The 16,612-nt window shown below is 70.1% G+C and overlaps 1 protein-coding gene across 1 annotated transcript; it reads left to right on the top strand.

The window, feature by feature from the left end:
• Positions 1 to 13,938: 13,938 nt before the first annotated feature.
• THAP7 (THAP domain containing 7) lies at positions 13,939 to 16,336 on the top strand. The gene is made up of 4 exons (XM_075725470.1): positions 13,939 to 14,018; positions 14,612 to 14,767; positions 15,568 to 15,708; positions 15,796 to 16,336. Exons 1-4 carry the CDS (start codon positions 13,939 to 13,941, stop codon positions 16,334 to 16,336), a joined length of 918 nt encoding a protein of 305 aa, XP_075581585.1.
• The last annotated feature ends 276 nt before the right edge of the window (positions 16,337 to 16,612 follow it).

Genomic DNA, 16,612 nt, shown 5'->3' with positions numbered 1-16,612 from the left:
AGCTGCGTGACCTCAGCAGCCAGGTGGGCGGGGCCTGGTGCGAGGGGCGTGGCCAGCACCTGTCAGTCACAGCCTACCCCCCCCGGGCTCTGGGGCAGGCCGGGGGGGGGGGCGGGGCGTGGGGGTGTCCATCACCCTGGTGGGCGGGGCGTGGGGCTGCCCATCATCCTGGTGGGCGAGGCATGGGGTGCAAATGATGCTGGTGGGCGGGCATGGGGGTGTCCATCATCCCAATGGGTGGAGCATGGGGCTGTCCATCATCCTGCTGGGCGGGGCATGGAGGTGTCAATGGTGCTGGTGGGTGGGGCACGGGGGTGTCAATGACGCTGGTGGGCGGGGCATGGGGCTGTCCATCACCCTGATGGGCGGGGCGTGGGGGTGTCCATCGCCATGGTGGGCGGGGCATGGGGCTGTCCATCACCCTGGTGGGCGGGGCGTGGGGTGTCCATCGCCATGGCGGGCGGGGCATGGGGGTGTCAGTGATGCTGGTGGGCGGGGCACGGGGGTATCTATCACCCTGGTGGGCGGGGCATGGGGTGTCCATCATCCCGGTGGGTGGGGCATGGGGTGTCCATCAGCCTGGTGGGCGGGGCGTGGGGGTGTCCATCACCCTGGTGGGCGGGGCGTGGGGGTGTCAATGGTGCTGCTGGGCGGGGCACGGGGGTGTCAATGATGCTGGTGGGTGGGGCATGGGGCTGTCCATCCCCACGGGGGTGGAGCGTGGGGCTGTCAGTCATCCGTCACCCTTGGGGCGGGGCCCGGAGGCGGGGCACGGGGCTGTCACTCACAGCTGGTCCCCGCCCCCGGCAGGTGGCGGCGCTGGGGCGGAGCCTGGCGGAGGAGCGGGGGCGGAGCCTGGCAGCGGGCGGGCCCTGCGGGCGCTGGAGACAGCGGTGGGCGGAGCCCAGGCCCGGGTGGGCGGAGCCTGCCGGGCACGAGACCGGGCCTGTGAGCGCCTGCGCCAGCAGCAGGTGGGCGGGGCCAGGGCGGGGGCGGGGCCTGAGAAGGGGCGGAGCCTGTGGCAGGGTCGGTGTCAGGGCAGGGGCGTGGCCGAGGTGAAACAGGAGGGGGGTGGGGCTAAAAGGGGGCGTGGCTAGAGGGGGTGTGGCCTGGGAAGAAGGCGGGGCTTAGGGGAGTGGGTGGGGCATCCAGAGGGTGGGCGGAGCTTCGGATCGGAGAGAGGGGTTGGTGCCTGGGCTGGGGGCGGGGCCGGGGGTGGGTGTGGCCTTTCCACCTCCAGGGGCGTCGCCCTCACACAGCCCCGCCCCCAGGAGGCGGGGCACCTGCTGTGGGAGGAGCTGGAGGCCGCACGCGCGGCCCGGCGGGGGCGGAGCTCCGGGCGCAGGAGGCGGAGTCACGGCGGCGCGGCAGGGAGGCGGAGCTGGAGCAGCTGCGGCAGGTGGGCGGGGCCACGCGGGTGGGCGGGGCCACGCGGGTGGGCGGGGCGAGGGCGGGGCTAAGTGATCCGGGGGCGGGGCTACGCTACCTCGGGGGCGGGGCTAAGGGAGCCGGGGGCGGGGCTATGCAAGACCGGGGCGGGGCTCTCGGGCACGTGGGCGGGGCTAAGTTCAGAGGGGCGGGGATAACAGGCACGGGGCGGGGCTCAGGAACAATGGGGCGGGGCTACAGGCGCGTGGGGGCGGGGCTATGGCCGTGGGTCTGGGGGGTGCTGGGCGGGGCTTCCCGGGGGGGCGTGTCCATCCCGGCCCCACCCCCAGGCGGTGACGTCGGCCCGGCGCGCCCAGCGGCGCGCGGAGCAGAGCGCGATGACGTGGCCGCCCGCGTGCCCCGCCCACCCAGCCCCGCGTGAGTGCCCCGCCCCTCCCTGGCCACGCCCACTCCCTGGCCACGCCCACAGACCTGTAGCTGTGGGCTATGGGTGTCCCCTACAGCCTGCATGCTGAGACCCCTATAGCCCCTATGGGTGTCCCCTACAGCCCCTATGGGTGTCCCCTACAGCCTGCATGCTGAGACCCCTATAGCCCCTATGGGTGTCCCCTACAAGCCCCTATGGTGTCCCCTACAGCCTGCATGCTGAGACCCCTATAGCCCCTATGGGTGTCCCCTATAGCCCCTATGGGTGTCCCCTACAGCCTGCATGCTGAGACCCCTATAGCCCCTATGGGTGTCCCCTATAGCCCCTATGGGTGTTCCCTACAGCCTGCATGCTGAGACCCCTATAGCCCCTATGGGTGTCCCCTATAGCCCCTATGGGTGTCCCCTACAGCCTGCATGCTGAGACCCCTATAGCCCCTATGGGTGTCCCCTACAGCCTGCATGCTGAGACCCCTATAGCCCCTATGGGGTGTCCCCTATAGCCCCCATGGCACATCCCCCATAGCCCCTATGGGGTGTCCCCTATAGCCCCTATGGGGTGTCCCCTACAGCCTGCATGCTGAGACCCCTATAGCCCCTATGGGTGTCCCCTATAGCCCCCGCGGCACATCCCCTGTAGCCCACACAGTGCGTCCCCTATAGCCCCCACAATACCACAATGTGTCCCCTATATCCCCCAGGGTGTGTCCCCTATAGCTCCTATGCTGTCCCCTATAGCCCCCATGGCCTGTCCCCTGTACCCCCCCGTGTCCCCTATAGCCCCCCCCCCTATGTCCCCTATAGCCCCCATGGCCTGTCCCCTGTACCGCCCCGGGTCCCCTATAGCCCCCCCCCAGGGTCCCCTATAGCCCCCATGGCCTGTCCCCTGTACCCCCCAGGGTCCCCTATAGCCCCCCCCATGTCCCCTATAGCCCCCCCCGTGTCCCCTGTACCCCCCCATGTCCCCTATAGCCCCCCCCGTGTCCCCTGTACCCCCCATGTCCCCTATAGCCCCCCCCCATGTCCCCTGTACCCCCCATGTCCCCTATAGCCCCCCCCATGTCCCCTGTACCCCCCCATGTCCCCTATAGCCCCCCCGTGTCCCCTGTACCCCCCATGTCCCCTATAGCCCCCCCATGTCCCCTGTACCCCCCATGTCCCCTATAGCCCCCCCATGTCCCCTGTACCCCCCCATGTCCCCTATAGCCCCCCCCGTGTCCCCTGTACCCCCCATGTCCCCTATAGCCCCCCCCGTGTCCCCTGTACCCCCGATGTCCCCCATACCCCCCGCGGTCCCCAGCCCCCCGCAGCCCCTATAGCGGCTGTGGGTGCAGGGGGGGCCGGGCCCCCGGGGGGCTGCGGGCGGCGCTGGCGGGGCTGCGGGGGCACAACCGGGCACTGGAGCAGCGGCTGCAGCAGCGGCAGGCCCAGGTCAGGCACCTATGGGGGGCATAGGGGGCACCTATGGGGGCACCGGGGGGGCATAGGGGGCACCTATGGGGGCACCGGGGGGGCGGGGGGCACCTATGGGGGCACCGGGGGGGCATAGGGGGCACCTATGGGGGCACCCGGGGGGGCATAGGGGGCACCTATGGGGGGCACCGGGGGGGCATAGGGGGCACCTATGGGGGCACCCGGGGGGACATAGGGGGCACCTATGGGGGCACCGGGGGGGCGGGGGGCACCTATGGGGGCACCGGGGGGGCATAGGGGGCACCTATGGGGGCACCGGGGGGGCGGGGGGCACCTATGGGGGCACCGGGGGGACATAGGGGGCACCTATGGGGGCACCGGGGGGGGCGGGGGGCACCTATGGGGGCACCCGGGGGGGCATAGGGGGGGCACCTATGGGGGCATCGGGGGGACATAGGGGGGCACCTATGGGGGCACCGGGGGGACATAGGGGGGGCACCTATGGGGGCACCCGGGGGGGGACATAGGGGGCACCTATGGGGGCACCGGGGGGACATAGGGGGGGCACCTATGGGGGCACCCGGGGGGGGAAATAGGGGGGGCACCTATGGGGGCACCCGGGGGGACATAGGGGGGGCACCTATGGGGGCATCGGGGGGACATAGGGGGCACCTATGGGGGCACCGGGGGGTGGGGGGCACCTATGGGGGCACCAGAGGGCATAGGGGGCACCTATGGGGGCACCGGGGGGTGGGGGGCACCTATGGGGGCACCGGGGGGGCATAGGGGGCACCTATGGGGGCACCGGGGGGGCGGGGGGCACCCGGAGGAAGGCTGAGGGGGGTGAGGGGGCACGGGGGGCTGCTCGCGGATGGCAGGATGTATAGGGGGGACGTATGGGGGATGGGGGAAGAACCTATGGGGGCACCTATGGGGGGCGTGGGGGCACCTATGGGGGGGCACCTGGGGGCACCAGGGAGGGGACGCATGGGGAGATGCGGGGGGGGAGGGATCTGAGGGCACCTATGGGAGATGTCAGGGGGAACCTATGGGGGCACCTATGGGTGCGGGGGGGCACCTGGGGGGGTGGGGGGCACCTATGGGCACAGGGGGGCACCTGGGGGGACGGGGGGGCACCTATGGGCACGGGGGGGCACCTGGGGGGGTGGGGGGCACCTATGGGCACAGGGGGGCACCTGGGGGTGTGGGGGGCACCTATGGGCACAGGGGGGCACCTGGGGGGGTGGGGGGCACCTATGGGTGCGGGGGGGCACCTGGGGGGGTGGGGGGCACCTATGGGCACAGGGGGGCACCTGGGGGGATGGGGGGGCACCTATCAGCACCGGGGGGGGACCTGGGGGGGTGGGGGGCACCTATGGGCACGGGGGGGCACCTGGGGGTGTGGGGGGCACCTATGGGCACGGGGGGGGCACCTGGGGGGGGTGGGGGGGCACCTATGGGCACGGGGGGGCACTGGGGGGGTGGGGGGCACCTATGGGCACGGGGGGGCACCTGGGGGGGGTGGAGGCGGGCACCTATGGGCACGGGGGGGCACCTGGGGGGTGGGGGGGGCACCTATGGGCACAGGGGGGCACCTGGGGGGTGGGGGGCACCTATGGGCACGGGGGGGCACCTGGGGGGGTGGGGGGCACCTATGGGCACAGGGGGGGCACCTAGGGGGGTGGGGGGCACCTATGGGCACAGGGGGGCACCTGGGGGGGTGGGGGGGGGCACCTATGGGCACGGGGGGGCACCTGGGGGGGTGGGGGGCACCTATGGGCACAGGGGGGCACCTGGGGGGATGGGGGGGCACCTATGGGCACGGGGGGGCACCTGGGGGGACGGGGGGGCACCTATGGGCACAGGGGGGCACCTATGGGCACAGGGGGGCACCTGGGGGGGTGGGGGGCACCTATGGGTGCGGGGGGGCACCTGGGAGTGTGGGGGGCACCTATGGGCACGGGGGGACACCTGGGGGGGTGGGGGGCACCTATGGGCACGGGGGGGGCCACCCTGGGGGGGGGGTGCCTGTGGGGGCACCTATGGGGGACAAGGGGGTGCGTGTGTGGGGGTGCACGTGTGGGGAGGGCGTGGGGCACCTACGGGGGACGCGCAGCGGGGTGGGTGGGGGACGTGGGGCACTCATGAGGACATGGGGTGCACCTATGGGTGCTGCTCTGGGTGCGGTGTGGGTGCCGCGAGTGCCGCGGGTGCTGCAGGTGCTGTGGGTGCCATGGGTGCCGCGGGTGCCATGGGTGCCGTGGGTGCTGCGGGTGCTGTGGGCACTGTGTGTGCAGGCATGGGTGCAGCTGTGGGTGCACTTTTGGGTGCTGTGGGTGCAGGTGTGGGTTCAGCTGGGTGCTGTGGGTGCACTTGTGGTGCTGTGGGTGCTGTGGGTGCAGCTGTGGGTGCTGTGGGTGCACTTGTGGGTGCTGTGGGTGCAGCTGTGGGTGCAGCTGTGGGTGCTGTGGGTGCACTTGTGGGTGCTGTGGGTGCAGCTGTGGGTGCAGCTGTGGGTGCTGTGGGTGCACTTGTGGGTGCTGTGGGTGCAGCTGTGGGTGCAGCTGTGGGTGCTGTGGGTGCACTTATGGGTGCTGTGGGTGCTGTGTGGGTGCTGTGGGTGCAGGTTTGGGTGCTGTGGGTGCAGGTGTGGGTGCACTTGTGGGTGCTGTGGGTGCTGTGGGTGCAGCTGTGGGTGCAGCTGTGGGTGCTGTGGGTGCACTTATGGGTGCTGTGGGTCCTGTGAGTGCTGCATGGGTGCTGTGGGTGCACTTATGGGTGCTGTGGGTGCTGCGTGTGTGCTCTGGGTGCACTTTTGGGTGCTGTGGGTGCAGCTGTGGGTGCTGTGTATGCAGATGTGTGTGCTGTGTGGGTGCTGTGGGTGCTGCGTGGGTGCTGTGGGTGCACTTATGGGTGCTGTGGGTGCTGTGTGGGTGCACCTGTGGGTGCAGGTTTGTTTGCTGTGGGTGCACTTATGGGTGCTGTGGGTGCTGTGTATGCAGGTGTGGGTGCTGTGGGTGCAGGTGTGGGTGCAGGTGTGGGTGCAGCTGTGTGCTGTGGGTGCACTTATGGGTGCTGTGGGTGCTGCGTGGGTGCTGTGGGTGCAGCTGTGGGTGCAGCTGTGGGTGCTGTGGGTGCACTTATGGGTGCTGTGGGTGCTGTGTGGGTGCTGCGGGTGCCGCCGGGCTGGGTGCTGACCCCCCGCGGGTGCCACCCTTGGGTGCAGGTGGAGGAGCTGCGGCGGGCGCTGGCGGCGGCGGGGGGCGCAGGCGCGGGAGGCGGCGGGGGCGCGGGCCCGGCTGGAGCAGGAGCAGCGGGTGCTGCGGGGGCAGCTGCAGCACCCCAGGGTGCCCCCGGGCCCCGTCGAGGCCGCCCTGCGCGCCCGCTGCCTGCACCTCCAGGAGCTCCTGCACCGCGAGGCCGGGTGAGCCGGGGGCCCGGGGGCTCCTGGGTGGTCCGAGATGGTCCCAGGGTGGTCCAGGGTGGTCCAGGGTGGTCTTGGGTGGCCCCGGGGTGGTCCAAGATGGTCCCAGGGTGGTCCCAGGGTGGTCCAGGGTGGTCTTGGGTGGCCCCGGGGTGATCCAAGATGGTCCCAGGGTGGTCTTGGGTGGCCCCAGGGTGGTCCAAGATGGTCCCAGGGTGGTCCCAGGGTGACCCAAGATGGCTCCAGGGTGACCCGGGGTGGTCCTGGGTGGCCCAGGGTAGTCCAAGATGGTCCCAGGGTGGTCCCAGGGTGACCCTGAGTGGCTCAGGGTGGTCCAAGATGGTCCCAGGGTGACCCAGGGTGGTCCAGGGTGGCCCCGGGGTGGTCCAAGATGGTCCCAGGGTGGTCCCAGGATGACCCAGGGTGGTCCTGGGTGGCCCCAGGGTGGTCCAAGAAGGTCCCAGGGTGGTCCCAGGGTGACCCAGGGTGGTCCTGGGTGGCCCCGGGGTGGTCCAAGATGGTCCCAGAGTGGTCTTGGGTGGCCCCAGGGTGGTCTTGGGTGGTCCCAGGGTGGTCCCAGGGTGACCCAAGATGGCTCCAGGGTGACCAGGGGTGGTCCTGGGTGGCCCAGGGTAGTCCAAGATGGTCCCAGGGTGGTCCCAGGGTGACCCTGAGTGGCTCAGGGTGGTCCAAGATGGTCCCAGGGTGGTCCAGGGTGGTTCAGGGTGGCCCCGGGGTGGTCCAAAATGGTCCCAGGGTGGTCCCAGGGTGACCCAAGATGGCTCCAGGGTGACCCGGGGTGGTCCTGGGTGGCCCAGGGTAGTCCAAGATGGTCCCAGGGTGGTCCCAGGGTGACCCTGAGTGGCTCAGGGTGGTCCAAGATGGTCCCAGGGTGACCCAGGGTGGTCCAGGGTGGCCCCGGGGTGGTCCAAAATGGTCCCAGGGTGGTCCAGGGTGGCCCAGGGTGGTCCTGGGTGGCCCCGGGGTGGTCCAAGAAGGTCCCAGGGTGGTCCCAGGGTGACCCAGGGTGGTCCTGGGTGGCCCCGGGGTAGTCCAAGATGGTCCCAGGGTGGTCCCAGGGTGACCCAGGGTGGTCCTGGGTGGCCCCGGGGTGGTCCAAGATGGTCCCAGGGTGGTCCCAGGGTGACCCAGGGTGGTCCTGAGTGGCCCCAGGGTGGTCCAAGATGGTCCCAGGGTGGTCCCAGGATGACCCAGGGTGGTCCTGGGTGGCCCCGGGGTGGTCCAAGATGGTCCCAGGGTGGTCCATGGTGACCCCAGGGTGACCCAGGGTGCTCTTGGGCAGCCCCGGGGTGGTCCCGGGGTGGTCCCAGGGTGGCCTGGGGTGATCCAAGATGGTCCCAGGGTGGTCCCAGGGTGGCCCCAGGGTGGTCCAAGATGCTCCCAGGGTGGTCCCAGGGTGATCCAGGGTGGCTCAGGGTGGCCCAAGATGGCTCCAGGGTGACCCGGGGTGGTCTTGGGTGGCCCCAGGGTAGTCCAAGATGGTCCCTAGGTAGTCCCAGGGTGGTCCCAGGGTGGTCCAGGGTGGTCCCAGGGTGACCCAGGGTGGTCTTGGGTGACCCCGGGGTAGTCCAAGAAGGTCCCAGGGTGGCCCATGGTGACCCCAGGGTGGCCCAAGGTGGCTCCAGGGTGACCCTGGGTGGTCTTGGGTGGCCCCAGGGTGGCCCAGGCTGGCCCAGAGTGGTCCAAGGTGGCCCCGGGATGTCCCAGGGTGGCCCAAGGGTGGCTCAGGGTGGCCCAGGGTGGCCCCAGGATGGCCCAAGGTGGCCCCAGGTTTGTCCCACTATTCCCCCAGCGTCCCCAGGGTATCCCCCATGGCTTTCCATGGGTGCTGCTGGATGCCGTGGGTCGCCCCGTGGGTGCCATGGGTGCCGTGGGTCACCCCGTGGGTTCTGTGGGGTGCCGTGGGTTGCCCCGTGGGTGCCGTGGGTGCCGTGGGGCACCCATGGGTGCAGGGCGTGGGCGGTGCTGGGCCAGGCAGCGGGTGCCGTGGGTCACCCCATGGGTGCCGTGGGTGACGTGGGGCACCCGTGGGTGCCGTGGGTGACGTGGGGCACCCGTGGGTGCAGGGCGGCGGGCGGCGCTGGGCCGGGCGGCGCGGGCAGCAGGCCGGCGCCTGCGGGTGCTGCTGGCGGAGGCGGAGGAGCAGCGGCTGCGGGGGGAGCGCTACCGCCTGCAGGTGGGGTGACGTCACCCACGGGTGACGTCACAGGGGGGTGACATCATGGGGGGGGTGACGTCACATGTGTGGCTCCCATGGGCTCCCTGGCCAGGTGGGGGGGAGGGTGGTGCAGAGGCGTGTCACCCCGTGTCACCCCATGGCACTCTGTGTCACCCCATGGCACCCCATGGCACTCCATGTCACCCCGTGTCACCCCATGTCACCCCATGGCACCCCATGGCACCCCGTGTCACTCCATGTCACCCCCGTGTCACCCCATGTCACCCCCATGTCACTCCGTGTCACTCCGTGTCACCCCGTGTCACCTCGCGACCCCAAGCCTCCACATCCACCCATGTCCCCGTGTCCCCTCGTGTCCCATGTCCCCCCATGTCTTCACGTCCCCCTGCCCCACGTCCCTGTGTCCCCCCCAAGTCACCTGCCCCCATGTCCCCATGTCCCAATGCCCGTGTTCCTGTGTCCCCACGTCCCCACACCCCATGTCCCTGTGTCCCCATGTCCCATGTCCCCACACTCCATGTCCCCATGCCCCATGCCCCTGCACCTCGTGTCCCCATGTCCCCATGCCCCGTGTCCTTGTGTCCCTGTGTCCCCATGTCCCCATGTGCTTGTGTCCCCATGTCCCCATGCCCCGTGTCCTTGTGTCCCTGTGTCCCCATGTCCTGTGTCCTTGTGTCCTTGTGTCTCCATGTCCTTGTGTCCCCATGTCCCCATGTGCCTGTGTCCCCATGCTCCATGTCCCCATGTCCTTGTGTCCCTGTGTCCCCATGTCCCGTGTCCTTGTGTCCCCATATCCCCATGTCCCCATGTCCCATGTCCCTGTGTCCCCATGCTCCATGTCCCCATGTCCCGTGTCCCTGTGTCCACATGTCCCCATGTCCCCCTTATCCCCATGTCCCCATGTCACTGTGTCTCCCTGTCCCCATATTCCCATGTCCTTGTGTCCCCATGTCCCCACGTCCCCACGCCCCGTGTCCCCACGCCCTGTGTCCCCACGCGTGTCCCCTGTCCCCGTGTCCCCTGTCCCTGTGTCCCCATGCCCCACGCCCCGTGTCCCCATGTCCCCATGCCCCCATGCCTCATGTCCCCTGTCCCCTGTCCCCCTGTCCCCATGTCCCCACGCCCCGTGTCCCCACGCCCTGTGTCCCCACGCGTGTCCCCTGTCCCCATGTCCCCTGTCCCCGTGTCCCCGTGTCCCCATGTCCCCACGCCCCGTGTCCCCATGCCTCATGTCCCCTGTCCCCTGTCCCCTGTCCCCCTGTCCCCTGTCCCCCTGTCCCCACGCCCTGTGTCCCCTGTCCCCGTGTCCCCTGTCCCTGTGTCCCCTGTCCCCCTGTCCCCACGCCCCGTGTCCCCTGTCCCCGCAGGCGCTGGCCAGCGAGGCGGCGGGGCGGGCGCTGGGGGAGCAGGTGGCCGCGGTGGCCGCGGGGACGGCCCGTGCCCAAGCCCGGGGCCACCGCCTGCGCCAGGCGCTGGAGGCCGTCTGGGATGGGGCCGCGGCCACCGCATGCCACGTGGCCGCCCTGCGGGCTCGCCTCAGGTGGGGACCGGCACCCACAGCCCCCGCAGGACCCTATAGCCCCTATGGCCTCCCTATGGCACCTATGGCCTCCCTATAGCCCCTATAGCCCCTATGGCCTCCCTATGGCCCCTATGGCCTCCCTATAGCCCCTATGGCCTCCCTATGGCCCCTATGGCCTCCCTATAGCCCCTATAGCCCCTATGGCCTCCCTATGGCACCTATGGCCTCCCTATAGCCCCTATGGCCTCCCTATGGCCCCTATGGCCTCCCTATAGCCCCTATAGCCCCTATGGCCTCCCTATGGCACCTATGGCCTCCCTATAGCCCCTATAGCCCCTATGGCCTCCCTATGGCCCCTATGGCCTCCCTATAGCCCCTATGGCCTCCCGCACCTATGGCCTCCCTATAGCCCCTATGGCCTCCCTATGGCCCCTATGGCCTCCCTATAGCCCCTATAGCCCCTATGGCCTCCCTATAGCCCCTATGGCCTCCCTATGGCCCCTATGGCCTCCCTATAGCCCCTATAGCCCCTATGGCCTCCCTATGGCCCCTATGGCCTCCCTATAGCCCCTATAGCCCCTATGGCCTCCCTATAGTCCCTATGGCCTCCCTATGGCCTCCCTATGGCCCCTATGGCCTCCCTATAGCCCCCCACGGGCCTCTGTGGCTCTCTGCGGTGCCCTATGGGCCCCTAGAGCACCCTATAGATCCCTATAGCACCCTATAGCCCCCCTATACCTCCCCTGTGGGCGCCTATAGCTCCCCGTGTGTCCCTATAGCACCCCACAGCTTCCTGTAGTTGACTTACAGCTCTCCTGTAGCCCCGCCAAGGGCCCCGGTAGCCCTCCTATAGCACCTTATAGTCCCCCTGTATCCCCCCCAGCACCGCTATAGGTCCCTCTGTAACGCCCTGGGGGCTGCTATTGCCACCTGTAGTACCCTATAGCCTCCCACAGGTACTTATAGCCCCCCCATAGCACCCTAGAGCTCCTGCTGTGCCCCTATAGCCTGCCATGCCACCCTATAGCTCCTCACTGCAGCACTACAGCCTTGTTATAGCATCCTTACAGTACCCTATAGTCCGTATAGGCGCCTGCAGCACCCTATAGCCCCCATAGCTCCCTATAGACCACCCATGCCCCCAGTAGTACCCTATAGCCCCCATAGCTCCCTATAGACCACCATGGCCCCTAGTAGTACCCTATAGCCCCTGTAGTCCCCTGCAGCACCCTATAGCCCCCATAGCTCCCTATAGACCACCATGCCCCCTGCAGCACCCTATAGCCCCCCATAGCTCCCTATAGGCCACCATGTCCCCTAGTAGTACCCTATAGCCCCCGTAGTCCCCTGCAGCACCCTATAGCCCCCATAGCTCCCTATAGACCACCATGCCCCCTGCAGCACCCTATAGCCCCCATAGCTCCCTATAGGCCACCATGCCCCCTGCAGCACCCTATAGCCCCCATAGCTCCCTATAGGCCACCATGCCCCCCAGTAGTACCCTATAGCCCCTGTAGTCCCCTATGGGTCTGTGTATGTATGGGGCCGGGGTGCTGTGGGTCAGTGGGGGGCTGTGGGGGGTGTATGGGGCCGGGGGTTATGGGTCAGTGGGGGGCTGTGGGGGGTGTATGGGGCTGGGGGTTATGGGTCAGTGGGGGGCTGTGGGGGGTGTATGGGGCCGGGGTGCTGTGGGTCAGTGGGGGGCTGTGGGGCCACCCCAACCCCTCCACCCCCCCCAGGTGCGACCCCCCTGGCGCTGCCCCGCGCCGTGCGCCGCCTGCTGCGGGAGGACAGCGAGGACAGCGAGGACAGCGAGGACGGGGGGCGCGGGGGGCACGGGGGGCACGGGGGGTCCCCACCCTGGGCCCTCGGGCAGCGCCGTGAAAGCGCCCCCGGCCCCAGGGGGGGCCTGGACACGGCCCCCAGGGAGCCCCCCCAAAAGGCTGCGGGTCCTGGGGGTGGCCTGGAAACCGCCCCCAGCCGGGGGGGGACCCCAGAAACCGCCCCTGGGGACCGGGCCTGAGCGCGGGGCCTGTTGGGGCGGGGCCTGTTGGGGCGGGGCTTGGGGCGGGGCCTGTTGAGGCAGGGTCAGTTGGGGCGGGGCCTGTCGGGGCGGGGCCTGTCGGGGCGGGGCCTGTCGGGCGGGGCTTGGGGCGGGGCTTGTTGGGGCGGGGCCTGTCGGGGCGGGGCCCATCCTCATTAAAGCGCCTTTAAGACGGATCCGCCCCTGAGCCGCCCTGAGGGCCCCGGGGGGGGCTGCAAAAATGGGGGGGGGGCTCGAAACACCCCCAGAGCCCGTGTTGGGGGGAGCCTTGAAACCCTCCCCAAAACACCACTGGGGGGGGCTGGAGCGCCTCCCTGAGCTCTCCTGGGGGGACCCCGCCCTCCGCGCCACACTTGGGGCTGGGGTCTGCAAATCCTCCCGAGCCCCGGGTTTGGGGGGGCCTTGAAACACCCCAGAACCTGCTGGGGGGCCTCGAAACCCCCTGTACCCCAATTTGGGGGGGGGGGGGGGGGGTGTCTCAACCCCTCGCCAGCCCATTCTACAGTGGGGGGCCCTTGAAACACCCCAAAACCTGCTGGGGGGGGCCTCGAAACCCCCTGTACCCCAATTTGGGGGGGTCTCTACCCCCCAGCCCCTTTTACAGTGGGGGGGCCTTGAAACACCCCAGAACCTGCTGGGGGGGCCTTGACACGCCCGCGGCGGAGGGGCGGGGCGGGGCGAGCCCGACCAATGACAGCGCAGCATGCAAATGCAGGCACGGGCTGAAGGGGCGGGGGAAGGCGCTCCGCCCACCGCCGCGGCGCAGCCAATGAGGGGGAAGGGGCGGGGGCGGGGGGGGGGCGCCACGCCCACTCCGCCGCGGCGCAGCCAATGAGGGGGAGGGGGCGGGGCGGGGCCGCTCTCGCGAGAGCCGCGGCGGCGCAGGGGGCGGCGGGATGGGAGCGCCGAGGTGAGGCCGCGCCCGGGCCGGGGGGGGCGGCCCCGGCCCCAGGAACCGGCCCCGGGGACCGGCCCCGGAGCAGCCCCTGGGGCGGGGGGCGGGGAGGGGGGCGCCCGACCCCGGGGGGCGCCGGCCCTGCCCCTTCCGGGCCCCCCTTAGCAACCGCAGCCCCCGCGAAAGGCCCTTAGCAACGCCCCCCCGCGGTGCCCCGCCTCCCCGTGACGTCACCTGCCCCACCCCCACCCCGGGGCATCCCTGGGGCTGGGGTCCCCCCGGTGACTTCATGACGGGGGGGGGCAGCGGGGGTGGGGGGGGCCCTGGGGGTCCCAGTGGGTGCGGGGAGCTCTGGGGGGGGGCCCTGTGGGTCTGGGGCATCTCCGGGGGCCAGGGCTGGCTTGGGGGGAGCGTGGGGGTTTGGGGGGCCTGGGGTGGGGCGTGGGGGGCTTCTGGAGCTGGGGGGGCGTGGGGGGCATCTGGGGGGGTCTGGGCTGGTTGGGGGGAAATTGGGGCTCTCAGCACCTGGCTGCCTGGGGGGTACCCGGGGCAGCAGGGACCGCGGGCAGTTTTGGGGGGGTTCCTGTGGGAGAATCTTCTCACCCCCTCTTTCCGCCCCCCGCAGATGCCCCGACACTGCTCTGCCGCCGGCTGTTGCACCCGTGACACTCGGGAGACCCGCAACCGAGGCATCTCCTTCCACCGGTGGGTGCCCCCGCACCCCCTCGGGGGAGCTGGGCCCCACATGGGCCCCCTCATTGCCCCCCAGCCCCCCCGAGTGGGCTGGCCAAGGGGGCTCTCCCTGTTTCTGCCTTGTGGTGGTTTTATTTGGGTGGGTTTTTGCCTCTTTCATGCTTCATCTGCCCCCCTGCCCCCCTTTAGCAATGGGCTGTCCCAGCTGTACCCCCTCTTAGCAATGGTTTGGCCCAGCCATGCCCCCCCACTTTGCAATGGGCTGCCCCAGGTGTGGGCCCCTGCCCTGAGCAATGGTTTGGCCCAGCCGTGCCCCCCCCCTTTGCAATGGGCTGCCCCAGGTGTGGGCCCCTGCCCTGAGCAATGGTTTGGCCCAGCCGTGCCCCCCCCCCTTTGCAATGGGCTGCCCCAGGTGTGGGCCCCTGCCCTGAGCAATGGTTTGGCCCAGGTGTGCCCCCCCCAGCTCCCCACCGTAGGAATGGTTTCACCCCATCCCCTTTAACTGGGCCTCCCCGGACCGTTCCATTTGCAGGTGCATGGGGGGGGAGGATTTGGGGCTGCCGCCTCGCCGCTGACTGGTGGCCCCCCGCCCCGTGTCCCCCCAGGCTGCCCAAGAAGGACAACCCGCGGCGGGCGCTGTGGCTGGAGAACAGCCGGCGGCGGGACGCGAGCGGCGAGGGCCGCTGGGACCCGGCCTCCAAGTACATCTACTTCTGCTCCCAGCACTTCGAGAAAAGCTGCTTCGAGATAGTCGGCTTCAGGTAGCTAACGAGGCGCTTAACGAGGTGCCCCCCCCTTCCCCTGCAGAGAATGGGGCGGCCCAATTAACAGCACCCCCCCGCCACCTTTGCTTCCAAAGGGCCCCCTCGGGCCACCATTAAGGTGGTCTGGCCCCCCCCCACCGGCAGTGGAAATGGTTTGCTCTGAACGCCCCCCCCCCCCGCCTCGCTTCCCAGCTGGGGGTCCCTCCCCCCAACCCCCCACTGCCTCTGGGGGGTCCCCGGGACCTTGGGGGGGGTCACAGATCACCCTCAGGTACCCCTCACCAAGGCTTTTGGGGGGACACCTCTGCCCCAAGTGCTTTTTTGAGGCCCACAAACCTTCCCCCAGAGCTTTGGGGCACCCCAGGGACCCCCCCCAGGTCTTGGAGGCACCCCAGGGTCGTGGGGGTTATGGAGCACCCTGGGGTACCCCCAGGGCTTTTGGGTGCCCCCTCCCTATTTCTCCTCAGGGCTTTAGGGCACCTGAGACACCTTGCAGGCTGTGGATCCCCCTAAGGAGCCTCCCCCAAGGCATTTTGGGGACCCCTCCCAAGCCTTTTGAGGTTCCCCAAAGTTTTCCCCAGAGCTTGGGGGCACCCCAGGGCTTTTAGGGCCCCCCTAGGGCTGCGGAGCACCCCGAGGACCCTGCAGCCTTTGGGGCCTCTCTGGGCTTGGGGACACCCCGAGGACGCTGACAGCCGTGGGGCACCCTGGGGAGCCCCCCCAGGCCTTTGGGCCCCCCCAGGTGCCCCATGCCACCCACTGACCCCCCCCTTTTTCCCCACCCTGGGCCCCCGCAGTGGCTACCACCGTCTCAAGGAAGGGGCCGTGCCCACCGTCTTCGAGTCGGCCTCCCCCAAACCCCCCCGGGCCACCAAGCCGAAGCCCCCCACGCCCGAGAGTGACGCCCCAAAGCCCCCTCGGGCCACCAGGAGGTGGAGGTGAGTCCCAGGGGGTGGGCGGTGGGTGGGGGGTGACGTAGAACGCCGCTGGGTCCCCCCAATTTAATCTCCTCTTTCCCTGTGCAGGCAGGACCCCACCCCGTCCCCGCCGGACCCCCCCTTCACCGCCGACGTCTCCTGCTTCCCTCGGGAAGGCGAAGACCCCGCTGCCCCCCCGGCCGGTGACCACGGGGGCGTCCCGGCCCTTCCCGGCCCCTCGGGTGCCCGGGGTCCCCTCCCGGACAGCCTTTTGGTGGCCACAGGGGACGAGGAAGCCACGGCCACCCCCGCTCTCCCCGAGGGCGACCCCCCAGCAGCCCCCCGCCCCGTCTCCCCCTCCCTCTACATGCTGCGGCTGCCGCCGCCGGCCGGGGCGTACATCCAGAGCGAGCACAGCTACCAGGTGGGCAGCGCCCTGCTCTGGAAACGTCGCGCCGAGGCCGCCCTGGACGCCCTCGACAAAGCCCAGCGGCAGCTCCAAGCCTGCAAACGTCGGGAGCAGCGGCTGCGGCTCCGCGTGGGCGAGCTGCAACGGGAACGCCGGATCCCCCTCGAGGCTCGCCGGCCCCCCAAGGAGCCCCCGCCACGGATGGTGGAGCTGCAGCTGCTCGGTGATGGCGGCGAGTGAGGGCTTCCCGACGGATGCCCGGCTTTTCTCCTCCGCTTCCCCGCCCCGGTGCCGCTGGGAAGGTTTGTAAATAAAGATTGCGCCTTTTCTATGAAAAATTGAGGGGGTTGGCTCACGCCTGGGAGAAGAGGGAGCCGGGACAGCATCCCCAAGCCAGTTTTGCTCACTGATCCAGCAGAAAGCGGCTGCAGGGAGAAATAAGCTCCTTTTGTGTCGGTTAAACCGGGTTCCGGGTGTTGGGGAAGGACAGGAAGAAGCCGATGCTGTCGTGGGGGG

The sequence above is a fragment of the Pelecanus crispus genome, chromosome 31 (assembly GCF_030463565.1).
Source record: "Pelecanus crispus isolate bPelCri1 chromosome 31, bPelCri1.pri, whole genome shotgun sequence".
In the NCBI taxonomy this organism is placed as follows: domain Eukaryota; kingdom Metazoa; phylum Chordata; class Aves; order Pelecaniformes; family Pelecanidae; genus Pelecanus; species Pelecanus crispus.
Note: the sequence above shows the minus strand (reverse complement) of the source record. Positions and strands in the feature narration are given on the sequence as shown.

Bases quoted from the DNA above. Each gene is read 5' to 3' on its own strand.
- THAP7 (XM_075725470.1), top strand. From the start codon at position 13,939: ATGCCCCGACACTGCTCTGCCGCCGGCTGTTGCACCCGTGACACTCGG. The intron at 14,768-15,567 runs GTAGCTAACGAG...GGGCCCCCGCAG, and splicing joins TTCGAGATAGTCGGCTTCAG to TGGCTACCACCGTCTCAAGG. The intron at 15,709-15,795 runs GTGAGTCCCAGG...TTCCCTGTGCAG, and splicing joins CGGGCCACCAGGAGGTGGAG to GCAGGACCCCACCCCGTCCC.